The sequence below is a fragment of the Xyrauchen texanus genome, chromosome 19 (genome assembly GCF_025860055.1).
Source record: "Xyrauchen texanus isolate HMW12.3.18 chromosome 19, RBS_HiC_50CHRs, whole genome shotgun sequence".
In the NCBI taxonomy this organism is placed as follows: Eukaryota; Metazoa; Chordata; class Actinopteri; order Cypriniformes; family Catostomidae; genus Xyrauchen; species Xyrauchen texanus.
In genome coordinates, this window is record NC_068294.1 from 27,505,316 (window position 1) to 27,518,574 (window position 13,259).

General features: G+C 42.1%; 1 protein-coding gene across 1 annotated transcript in view; it reads left to right on the forward strand.

The window, feature by feature from the left end:
* The window catches only part of LOC127659662 (proto-oncogene DBL-like), a 45,595-nt gene that overhangs the window by 20,571 nt on the left and 11,765 nt on the right, over nucleotides 1-13,259 (forward strand). Inside the window, exons 8-17 of the mRNA XM_052149584.1 lie at nucleotides 3,476-3,597; nucleotides 3,685-3,799; nucleotides 5,881-6,000; nucleotides 6,088-6,279; nucleotides 6,472-6,663; nucleotides 7,103-7,274; nucleotides 11,772-11,854; nucleotides 11,982-12,064; nucleotides 12,175-12,241; nucleotides 12,353-12,468. Of these exons, the coding sequence (XP_052005544.1) occupies nucleotides 3,476-3,597; nucleotides 3,685-3,799; nucleotides 5,881-6,000; nucleotides 6,088-6,279; nucleotides 6,472-6,663; nucleotides 7,103-7,274; nucleotides 11,772-11,854; nucleotides 11,982-12,064; nucleotides 12,175-12,241; nucleotides 12,353-12,468 (1,262 nt within the window). The remainder of the gene's footprint in view (nucleotides 1-3,475; nucleotides 3,598-3,684; nucleotides 3,800-5,880; nucleotides 6,001-6,087; nucleotides 6,280-6,471; nucleotides 6,664-7,102; nucleotides 7,275-11,771; nucleotides 11,855-11,981; nucleotides 12,065-12,174; nucleotides 12,242-12,352; nucleotides 12,469-13,259) is intronic.

Sequence of the window (13,259 nt, forward strand, 5' to 3'; positions counted from 1 at the left end):
ACATCGGAATGCCCCCCAACCTGTACTGGAAGAGTCCGTAGTCACCACTTTCAACCTGTAAATCTGCCCCAGCTTGACACCATGCTGGTAAAAGTCAGGAGCTGTCCAAATTGCTAGAGCAGCCAGACAGCGGCGATATAAAGTAATGCGCATGCACCCATGGTGCCAAGCATGTCGTGGCACACAGCGCTTGAGCCAGCACTGAAGAGGTCTCGTGTAAAAGACCTAATGGAATGGCCGCCATAAACCCCAATGCTTTTTGAAACAGCTTCAGTTGAAGTGTTCCCCCCAGTTTGAACTGAGACTGACACTGTAGAATGGCCTGAACACGCTCGCTCATGAGGTGCGCATGCCTGCTCACTGAGTTGAGGTGGACTTCCAAAAAGGAGATTTGTTGGCTGGGGGAGAGCATGCTGTTTAGATGCTGAAGCAGTAAGTCTCTGTGCTGGCATAACAGAGCCACTGATTGGGCCAGTAACAGCCAATCTTCAAAGATAGTTCAAAAAGTGCACGCCACTCAGTTTCAGAAGAGTGAGAAATGCATCGATACACTTTGTAAACATGCGAGGATCCAGGGACAGCCCGAAGTGCAGGACTTTGAATTGATATACCGTTCCCTCGAAAGCGAATCTCAAAAACATCCTGTGGTTTTGTACAATTTTGACATGAAAGTATGCATCTTTCAGATCTATCAACGCAAACCAATCGTGTGAGCAGATGTACAATAAGATCATTTTCTGAGTAATCGTTTTGATTGGGCACTTTGCAAGTGCGTGATTCAAATGTCTCAGATCTAGAATTGGCCAAAGCCTGCTGTCTTTCTTTGGGACAAGAAAAAAACGCTGGGCAGAGGTGTGCCGCTACCGCCTCCTCCAAAGGGGGTAGTTGGGCATAAATGTTTTCTTCATGATCTCCATAATCCACATTAGAGAGGATGTAATTGTTGCATGGGTGAGCTGAATAGGGCATGCGACAGGACTTTGACAGTTCGTTATGAACTTCAGGGAAGAATGGGGCAGATCTATGAGACGTGGTAGCTTGACGGCATCCGTACTGCAGGAACCATTCATCAAAGCGAGATTGTGTAGATTCCTCTGGAGGAAACCACTCGATATCGAACGCTTCGACCACCCTTGAAAGGAAGCGCAGCATCTCCTTGTTAGTGGTGCGTACATGCTCCTCACTGCCGCTTGATGCTCAAGAGACATAACATCATTGTCATCCCCAGCATCAGAACCACCGAACAAGACAAGGCCATGTGCTTCTGTGGAGGGCTCACGTAATGCATCGGCACATACGCGCTGCATGGAGATTGAGGGGCTCACGGGGCATCTGCCAGTACTTAGTCCACCTCAAATTAATCCTGCTCGAACTCGCGACCCTTGAGACTCATACCTCGCAGTGAGGGCAGTCTGTCTCCATGAGAGCTGACTCTGCGTAGGCAAGGCCCAGACAGAGAAGGCAGCTCTCATGCTGATCTGACAGCGGGATGTGCCTCTCGCACAAGGAACACTTATGGAACGACATTTAAAAAAAGATGTGAACTGTAAGTGACTCTTATATATATATATATATATATATATATATATATATATATATATATATATATATATATATATATTAACCCAAAAAATAAACTTCCTTTCACTTTCAACTGCTTTTATTTTCAGCAAAAATCAAAAGTAACAGTCAGTATCTGGTGTGGCCACCAGCTGCATTAAGTACTGCAGTGTATCTCCTCCTCATGGTCTGCTCCAGATTTGCCAGTTCTTGCTTTGAGATGTTACCCCACTCTTCCACCAAAGCACTTGCAGTTCCTGAACATTTCTGGGGGAATGGCCCTAGCCCTCACCCTCCGATCTATCAGGTCCCAGACGTGCTTAATGGGATTGAGATCCGGGCTCTTCGCTGGCCATGGCAGAACACTGACATTCCTGTCTTGTTGGAAATCATGCACAGGATGAACAGTATGGCTGGTGAGCCTGCAGGAAGGGTACCACATGAGGGAGGAGGATGTCTTCCCTGTAACACACAGTATTGAGATTACCAGCATGACAACAAGCTCAGTCCGATGATGCTGTGACACACCGCCCCAGACCATGACAGACCCTCCACTTCCAAATCGATCCCGCTCCAGAATACAGGCCTCAGTGTAATGCTCATTCCTTCAATGATAAACACAAGTCCGACCATCACCCCTGGTGACACAAAACTGTGACTTGTCAGTGAAGAGCACTTTTTGCCAGTCCTGTCTGGTTCAGTGAAGGTGGGTTTGTGCCCATAGGCGACATTGTTGCCGGTGATGTCTAGTAAGGACTTGCCTTACAACAGGCGTACAAGCCCTCAGTCCAGACTCTCTCAGACTATTGCGGACAGTCTGTGCACTGATGGAGGGATTGTGCATTCCTGGTGAAACTCAGGCAGTTGCCATCCTGTACCTGTCCCGCATGTGTTGTTACACGTGGTCTGCCACTGTGAGGATGATCAGTTGTCCTTCCTGTCTCCCTGTAGCACTGTCTTAGGCATCTCACAGTATGGACATTGCAATTTATTGCCTGGGCCACATCTGCAGTCAGGGAATCAGGATGCTAAAGTGGCCCATTCACGAGGGAAGCATCAAGTGGCGAGGTGGAATGATGTTCGCCGGAGCACTGCAGGGGAGTGGAGAATCTTCTGGTTGCTATGAAAATCCCGCCACAAGCTCGTGTAGTCGATGGCGAAGCAGTATAGGATTTCTAGATGAGAAATGTATCGCTGTCATGAAGGAAGAAAAATCTGAGGAATGTTGTTTGCATGCCTGCTTTTGTTGTGGAAGGCTTGTTTGGAAAATGTAAATAAAGCAGTATATTGTTACATATTGTTTTGTTTTCTTTCCTAAGATGGAAATACATCCATTTTGACAAGAAAATAAGTATATATATAGTGTCAAATTTCAGCACTTTCAAAATCTGCAGCGTATTAACTATGAAAAAATATGCAATTAATCACAATTAAAAAAAATTATCAACTGACAGTACTAAAAATGATGCATTATGTTCGGTATGCCATATCACAACATACGGGTTCGGAATGACATGAAGGTAAGTAAATAATTATAGAATTTAAATTTTTGGTTGAACTATACAATTATAAGTGATCGTTGCTGAAATTTAAAGGCTGTAGTAATTAACTTTGCAGACTTCAAAACAATGAAAAGTATATGCAGACAAGACCTAAAATTAGCATGTAATTGCTTGCAACACTTTTTGTCCCAAGGAAAGCATCGAAAAGATGTAAAGTGAAAATCTCAAGAGAACTATATTTATTTAGTTGCACGGACTTTGGGAATTTGTTTGTGTCTGCAGTCACTTTTGGTTCTTTTATTTCCAATGTGTTCCTGCCCCACTGGGCTCTTGCTTTTGTTTTTCCTCATGACTCTGTGATGTCAATGACAGCTGAAATCAGTGCAAGGTGTTTTTGTTGTCTGTGGGTGCAGGATGCCATAAGATCAGTAATGAGGGATGGTCGACAGCTGCTCTCCAACCTAGAGACTTCAAGAAAGGAGGGGCACTCTGATACTCATTGGGACATGACCCAGGACTGGGATACTATGCAGAGGTATAGCCTATTTTCATCTCAAAAATAATTTTTATGAATGTGAACCTAATATAAAGTTTCCTGTTATACCTGTATTTGTTCCAACAGGCTACTGGCTCAGCTCACAGACATGGAGATAGCTTTTGATGGCTTCTTTGACAAGCATCACCTCAAACTCCAGCAATATTTACAATTGTTGAGATATGAGCATAGCTTTCAGGAGGTGTGTCATTGTCCCTAAAATGTTCCAAACAGTATTCTCATTGCTTTAAGCAAAGACAAATCATATAACTGACATACAACCTTGGCTCACAAGAAAAGCCACCCACTTTATACACGGCAAGTACAGAGATTTGCTCATGAACTGATGTGCTGGGTGATTTTGGTTTGTTAAACGTAAGAAGTACATTTAAATATATTAATTTATAAGATGCTTTTTTACAAATGAGAAGAAAAAAAACAGGAAAAAAAAAACTGGGTGTAGCAACCATTTTAGGAAATTTCAGAAGATGATCAATACATATGCATTTTTGTTCCCTTACTTTTCAAATAATTTCTACACCCTTGAGAAAAATACAAGCAATTTATTATACAGAAGTGCTGCAATGCAAGGACAGTGGCCAATTAATATGGGCTTTTCAAAGATCGATTCTTACAACCCCAATTCCGAAACAATTGGGACAGTATGAAAAATGATAATAAAAACAAAAAGAAGTGATTTGTAAATTACATTCATCCATTGCTATGTTGAAAACACTATAACTACACATTATATTATGTTTTACCTTGTGAATTTTATATGTAGTCATATCAAATCAGATGATTGCAACATGCTCAAAAAAATTTGAGACATGGGCAATTTAAGACTAATTACAATTTGATGAGTTGAAATAGCAAGCCAATGTGAAACAGGATATGTTAAACAGGTGAGGCAATTGTGTCATAATACTGTATGCTGTAAAAGGAGCCTCCCAAAGCAGCCTAGTCCTTCAAGAGCAAAGATTGTTTGAGACTTGTCAATTTGGCAACAGATGCTTCAGCAAATAATCCAGCACTTTAAGAACAATGGTCCCCAAAGACAAATGGGAATGATTTTGGGCATTTCACCCTCTACAACACACAACATAGTTAAAAGATACAAGGAATCTGGACAAATCTCGCTGCGTAAATGGCAAGACAAAACCCATTTCTGAATGCGCGTGATCTCTGATCCCTCAGACGTCACTGTCTTAAAAAACATCATTCATCTGTAATTGATATTATGAACCTGGATTTTGGATAACTTGAGTAAACATTTGTTAGTCAACACCACTCACTGCTGAACCCACAGATGCAAGTTAAGACTTTACTTTGCAAAGAAGACTTTGGAATATACACTGTTCAGAAGCGCTGCCAACTTCTCTGGGCTCGGTCTCATCTTAGATGGAAAGTAGAACAGTGGAACTGTGTTTTTTGATCTGAAGAGTCAAAACGAGTCAAAAATATTTCAAAAAGTTTTTGAAAAACAAAGCTATCGTATTATCTGGGCCAAAGAGGAAAAGGGCCATCCAAGCTGTTATTGGCATCAGATCCAAAATCCAGTGTCTGTATGGGCCAGGGGTGTGTCAGAGCCAATGGCATGTGTAACTTGCACATCTATGAAAACACCATGAATGCAGACAGATATGTACACATTTTGGAGCAACATATACTGCATTCCAGCCAGTCTTTTCCAGGGATGTCCCTGCATTTTCCAGCAGGACAACTTCAAACCACATACTGCCTGGATTTCTTGTGCATGGCTGTGGGTGCTAGATTGGCCTGCCTGCAGTCCTGACCTGTTTTTAATTGAGAATGTTTGGCACATTATGAAACACACCATACGTCAACAAAGACCCTGTAAAATTGTGCAGCTAAAGACCTACATAATGGATGAATAGGGGGAAATTCCACTTTCTAAGCTTAACAAACTTGTGTCTTCGGTGCCCAAATGCTTAATAAGTATTATTAGAACAAATGGTGATGTTTCACAGTGGTAAACAATTGACTGTCCCAACTTTTTTGGTATGTGTTGCAATCATCTGGTTTGAAATTACTGAATTTGTTTTGTTGTGTAATTTTACATTTGATGCTCCCCAATTGTGATTATTTGGTTCCATCTTTGTGCAAAACCAAATTTCAAGCGTAAACCAGAGTAGTACACAAACTACGGCAGCAGTGCAACTACAGAAAAATTAAAAGAGGGGATAATTAAAAAAGAAATGTGAATAAGAAGTGTTATTTTGAAGTATTTTATCAAGTTTTCTCATGTTCTCTCTCTGTCAGTTGGAGTGCTCTTTAGAGAAGTTAAGAGCTCAGGAAAGGAAGATAAGAGTCACAGGAGAGTCATTAGCCCAAACAGAGCAGACCATTAAAGAGCTGAACAGTCTAGAAAAACGTGCACAGGTAACTGCATTATGTCTTCCTGTTCATGCTTTATGTGTAGACACTTTTTAAATAATGATCTTTCTGACAGCGGTGTGTCTGTTTAAGGAGGAGATGAGTCTGGCTCAGGTTCTTATCCTGCATGGACATCAGCTGGCTACTGGGCATCACTACGCCATGGCTCTGATCATACAACGCTGTAATGAACTCAGACATCAATGTGACATCCTAACCTCTACCCTCACTACTAAACGCAACATACTGAAACAAGTTCAGACCTTATTGCGACGTCTTGAAGAGGTGGGCTAACACTTCATACATTCTCTATTTCTTTAACACCCACTCTTAAACAACCCATGCCATCATCAAGGCTTAGAAGGCCTTCAAATCTTGTTAATTTCGTTTTGTATTTAGAACAACAGCCAGTGTTCAGTTTTTGAGGATATTTCAGAGTTAATCTTAATGGCTTTAAACTTTGTTATTTTTCTTTAGGCCCAGTGCTGGTGTGATGATGGGGCTTATCTCTTGGCCAATCAGCAGGTAGATAAATTTCAGTCTAAAGAGGGTGCACAGACAGCGCTTCGAGATATTGAGAAGTTCCAGGAGGGGGCGCCACCTCTCCTCAGTGGAGGCGCTGATGTGCTCTTCCTGGAGTATGAATCTGTGCTCAATCCTTACCTACAGGTAAACACTAACAGTTTGTGACCATTCCTAAACAAGAGAGACAGATATATGAGCCAACTTGGCTTACTATTTTATCCTGGATATAATGGCTTTACTAGCCTACTATTTTAATTTAATATCTTTCACACTTTTTATATACTTAGTGAGAATTTTTCCTTGCCACTGTCACATTTGGCTTGCTGTGGGGTTTGTAAGGCAAATCAAATCACAATGTCAAATCTTTGTGAAGCTGTTTTGGAACAGTATCTGCTTTGAAAATGTATATACAAATAAATGCAATTGAATTGCATTTTAGGATATATTTATGTATTTCATAAATGTGTACAGGTATTTGCCTGCTATGTGATTGGTGCAGTGGAAGTATGTTTATATATATATTTTTTAATTTATGATTAGTAGGATTGTTTTCTCTGATTTGTCTTATGTGTTTCTGCTCCAGGATCATATAGGGAAGGCATTTGAAAAGCATAACTCTGTGCGAGCTCTGATTCAATCCAGACAGAACTGCTTAAGGAAACTGGCAGACAAACATGTCCGGCCAGTCCAACTGGTGGTCCCTCGACCAGAGAACCCACCTCGCTCCAAATCCCCCCTCTTCTCCCCCAAACACGGTATGTGCCTGAGCACACCTTTGAAAAAGACAGCTTTAGTTTTAGGTCCAATTATACTGAATATGTTTCAGCCATGATCACTCGCCATCTCATAAATAGTTAATACATCCTTGCAAGATTTTGTGTTTAATGTTTCTTAGCTAGGAGATTAAGCCAGACAACATTACTCTTTTATGTACATCACCTGCTACAGTGTGAAATGTATTCAAAAGCGTACACTTTAATGAAGCTGTCAAGCCTCCTGATCAAAGCTTCATTTTAAGTGGACTGCGTTGTGCGAGCTGCAAAGAAATATCTGAAACCAACAGACTATCCAGATTTATGAACGAACGCTGCTGCTTCCTCCTAATCAGTCCCGGCCTGCCTGATAAGAAGGACTGCCTGGGGAGTTGTGGTATAGGGGGTCATCTGCAATTCACATACATTAAAGATCCTTATTACCTCTAGGGGCCTATAACAAAGCTTACCTATAGAGTCAAATTAATGACTTCATGTACATTTTAAAGCATTACTGTTTAAGCAAGAATCCAAACATAAATAATATATAGTTATTTGTGGGGATGGGGGCGTAGTCATGTGGTAAAGTTAGTCAGCTGGGCTTTCATTATGATTTACACCTGTCTCTCTTTATAGTGATGGTGGAGGGAGACCTGAAAAGGCTGACAAGTGCATCAGTTGAGAGAAAAGAGAAAGACCAGAGAGAGACTGTTCCTGTGTGTGCAACAAGAATTATTGTCTAATTTGTGTGTGATTACTTGGCCATTGAGTGCCTTTGGTTTGAGTTTTGTGAACGATGCTGAAGAGTAATAAAATTGTCATGGACCCTTCACCACTGAGTGATGTAATCAAGTCCCTCGCCAGCATCCAGCAAGACCAACATCAAGCCCTCATGGATTTACGCCTGGAGCAGGAACAGCATTTCCAGCTCTTGTTCCAGGCCCAAGCCCCAAGGATCGGCAGGCATTCCGGAGCCTGATCACCAGAGAGGGGGCTGCGACCCTGGAGCCCACAACCCCTGATACCCTCGTCAAGATGGGGCAGAGCGATGATCCAGAGGCCCACCTTGACTTATTTGTAAAGATGGCCGAGGTGTAGAGATTGCCATCCGACCAATGTCCCTGTCTCCCTCAGCCACCCCAAAAGCACAGTTGCGCCCTCTACCGCTAATCGAGGTCCCCTTCGAAAGAATTGGCATGGACCTCATCGGGCCACTAGAATAGACCACACGCTGGCATCACTTTGTATTAGTTCTGGTGGAATATGCAACGAGATATCAGGAAGCAGTGCCCCTACGCAACATCTCGGCACGTAGTGTTGCAGAGGCACTCTTCAAAATAATCTCCCGAGTGGGGATTCCAAAAGAAATCCTCACTGATCAAGACACTACATTTATGTCACGAACACTACCCGAATTGTTAGGTATTAAATCGATTCACACCAGTGTTTACCACCCACAAACAGATGGGTTGTTGGAATGATTTAATAAAACCTTAAATATGATTCATATGTTTGTACACGAGGATGCTAGAAATTGGGATAAGTGGCTCGAACCCCCATTATTTGCAGTGCGAGTGGTCCCACAAGCCTCCACAGGTTTTTCCCCATTCAAGCTGCTGTATTGTGTCGGCCGTGCGGCATGCTCGATGTGATGCAGGAGGATTGAGAGGAGGGGCCTTCAAACTGTAAAAAATGAAATTCAGAATGATCTTGATCTTAGAGCAAAGCTCCAATTTGGGTCAATTAACACAGGAGAATTTGCTCCAAGCTCAGGAATGACAAAGCCAAATGTATGTCAGGGGCACTCGACTATGGGAATTCGCTCCGGGAGATAAAGTGCTCAAGCTCTAAATTACTCACCAAGTTGCAAGGACCCTTTGAGGTCACACGGCGAGTCAGAGATCTCGATTATGAGGTTAGGCGAATGTACAGGGGCAGGGCACATCAAATTTACCTCCTCAGTATCCTATAACCATGGAGGGAGGCGGCCCCTGTGTCCTTTGCAAACTTAGTTCTGGAGAGGGTGGAGCTCGGGCCGGAGGTGACTCAAACCAAATTCATTTACCTTGGTCCTGTGTGGAGAACACCTCTCACCATTGCAGCTCACAGACGTAGCCAAGTTTCAAGCAGAATTCGCAAATGTGCTTCATAGAACACCATATAGACCCTGGGGGTGGAGGTTCGTTGCCGCCCCTATCGCCTTCCTGAACACAGAAAAGGGTTGTTCAGGAAGAATTAGAGGCAATGCTCAAGATGGGTGTAATAGAAGAGTTACACAGCATTTGGACCAGCCTGGTGGTTCTGGTACCTAAGAGCGACAGGACGATCCGGTTCTGTGTAGACTATCTCAAAGTGAATGTGGTGTCAAAATGTTATGCGTTCTCAATGCCTCGGATTTACGAGTAGCTCGATTGGTTGGGCGTGGGTCAATTTTATTCGACACTGAACTTAACAAAGGATCCCTTCTGGCAACTTTTATTCTACCTGATAAAAAACGTACAGCAATATGTGACTCTTCCGTTCTTTTGTTCAGGGCCCTTGTCACGTTTCAGCGCCTCGTGGACAAAATTCTCAGACCACATACAGCATATGCTGTGGGCACATGCAACATATGAGAGCTGTCCTGAGGTCGCTGTGATAGGCGGGACTCATGGCCAACCCAAAGAAGTGTGCAACTGGGTGGGTGGAAGTTCGGTATCTGGGGTTCCAGATTAAACAAAACCACAGGATCACGGCCTGCCCAACACCAAATAGGAGGTAAGACAGTTTCTGGGGCTGGCTGGCTGTGTCTTGAGATCAAGTGGGCTTTCCTCACTCTCGGTAGGGCCTTCACCCTCTGCTCAGATCATGCCCCACTCCAATGACTCCACCACATGAAAGATACCAACGCGTGGATCACCCGTTGGTACCTGGCACTTCAACTGTTTAAATTCAAGGTGATCCACAGACTTGGGGGCACAGATGACTGTGGCTGACTTTCTCTCCGGGGGTGTTGGCAGGCCGGATGTTGCCCATGGCTGAGTCGGGCTGTGGGGTGATGGGGGCGTGGTCTTGTGTCTGTCTGCGGGAGAGGGAGTGCAGTAAGGCTCGTCACCTGGGCTGTCATTATCATTAACATTATCATGTCTCTCGTTATAGTGATGGCGGAGGGAGACCTGAAAAGGCAGACAACAACATCAGTCGAGAGAAAAGAGAGAGACCAGAGAGAGAGACTTTTCTTGTGTGCGAATTATTGAATTAAGAATTATTGTCTCGTTTGTGTGTGATTACTTGGCCTCTATGTGCCCTTTTGAGTTTTGTGAACGACGCTGAAGAGTAATAAAATGCACACGTTGACTGTTTCCGCTGCCCCCTGACTCCTCCATTTGCCCTGAAAATACAAACTCTGTTACATTATTACATTTATATTTACCCAAATATATTAGGCATAATAATAGAGAATATAATAGTGATATAGATGCATCTTTGACACACAGTCTTAATGCTTTTTAGTAGTTGTGAGAGCGTTGGAAGCACTTAAAGATGGAGAGATGAAGGGAGAGAGCTATAGAGACATGCAGAGCTCACCCTATGGGTATCTGCGCATTAAAAAAAGATGTGACAATCATGCAATGTGAAGCAATACAGCTAAAACTCTGATCTGTAGCTAAAGCACTTTGAATCTGCAGGGCTTTTGCCATTTAGGGATGACTTTATTCACTGACAGAGGATATGAACTGGTGAAGTCTTCTGAATGACTGCCAAAGTTTGTTTGATTTTTAAGGATCTTATCAATACAAACCCGCAATTCTTATGTATGAGCAACTTAAGTTTCTGTAGCTGTTAAAATATATATGTTTTCAATATTAATCTTTAACATGTAACTTGTCCGGCACCGTTTGGACTAAAATGATACCTCAAACTGTGCAACCTAATTGTAGGCTATTATTTTCAGTGTTCAGACTTATGATTTTCCCTGAGCAGATGATAAAATGGGTGAAAAACAAATCCCACATACTTGATATTGAAGTTATTAAGGGAGCAGTTCCCCCAAAAAGAGTTTTCAGAGTTTTCTTTCTTTTGCTGAACACAAACAAAGATTTTTTTTGAATAATATTTCAGCTCTATAGGTCCTTTCAATGCATGTGAATGGTGGCCAGAACCAACCTCCAAAAATCACATAAATACAGCATAAAAGTAATTGTGTTCTGCAGAAAAAAAAAAGTCATACACATCTGGGTGAGTAAATGTTGAGAGAAGTTAAATTTTTTGGTGATCTATACATTTAAATAAGGGATCCAAAGCAAACTCTTATCTTGGGACCACCTAGCAGCAACTACCCTCATCGCCCTAGCAACACTCTAACAAGCATACTAGCATCATGGCAGCAAGAATCAAAAACAAAGAACATTTTCTCAAAAGTATTTTTTGTAAAAATCTAGTTGTCATGTTACAAGTGTTTTGAAATTGTTTTAATTTTGGATTTGTATCTTATCCAGAAACTCTTAACTTTTTAAACAGATTTTAATTCCAGTTTAAAGTTCACGTTTGACCTCCCACTGCCAGGCAAAAGAGCATCAAGGAAAAGCCCAAACTCCAGGAAAGTAAGCACCACATTCTGTGATGCATTGTTTTAGCATCAAAATAAAATCAAGTAATGTGAATTGTCTTTGATACTGTGTGTAAGCCTGGGTTATGTATTAAGGAAATCATTGAGTGTTTGTCTATCAGATTGAGGTGATTCATGACTATCAGACTCCAAGCTGTCTGCCCTACAGTGTAGATGGAGAGGATGGCACTGACCACCTGAAACGGTGAGTTTGCCACTTTAAATACCCAAGTAAAACTATCTATGATTTTACTTGGAATAAACAAGACATGTCTGATTGTGTGTGTGTGTGTGTGTGTGTGTGTGTGTGTGCAGACATGTGATGAATGAGCTGATAGAGACAGAAAGGATCTATGTGGAGGAACTGCTGGCTGTGCTCCTGGTAGGATAATGAAATCTTCATGGATTTTTATGTTAATATGGCATTGATCACAGTGTTGAGAGCTGAGGTGGCGATGGTATGGATTTGCTATATAATTATGTGGACTTGCAGGGCTACCGGGCAGAGATGGACAATCCGTCTCTTGCGTCTCTCATTCCAACAAGTCTTTGCAACAAGAGAGATGTGCTGTTTGGAAACTTGCCTGAAATCTTCAACTTCCATAGCAGGCAAGGCCAAACACATACCTTCATATTGTTCACATGTTGACAACAGGAGCAGCAATGTGTAAACAAGAACTGAGGACTGAAATAAGATTCTGTTAACTGTGAGATAAAATAGCTGCAAATCAGACTCAACTGCACAGTTTTGACATTATGATACATTTAAAAAAATTCCCTAATTTTACATATGACTTAACTGGTTTATGCATCTGTATTTGCTAGTGGCTTTGAAACCTGACTTGCCTGCTGGGTCTTCATCCCTGCTGAGGCAAATTGGTTGACAGCAGGAACCTGATAATTAAAGCACTTTAATTACAGCTAAATGGCTGTTGGTCAAATAAGAATTTGATTAAGCCAATGAGAACTCAGCTGGAAGTCAGAGCATCAGCAGTGCAGGGGCCTCTGACAGACAGCTGTGTGACTTCATACTGTGTGTCAGTCAATCTTATCAGTTGATTACAGAGACAGAAAAAGGCATAATGTAACTAGGGAAATAAGGAACCAAAATGGTTGTCAAATGACTTATGCATCTAGTTTTACTTAGCAGATTTGTTTTCCATATTTGATGTTGTTCATACTAGATGTGGGACATACTTGTAGCCAGGTATTACCCTGGCTGTGCTTCCCTAAAGCTCTGTTCACACCAGCAGCAAGATTGTCGCTGGATATCGCTAGTGTCTCTACTGTGAAGTCGCTAGTAGAAGCATTCCTACTGCTGTTGCTCCCACTTTATTGGTGGACTACCAGTGTCGGTTGTATCTGATTACAAAGTAATTAGTTACTGTAATCAAATTACT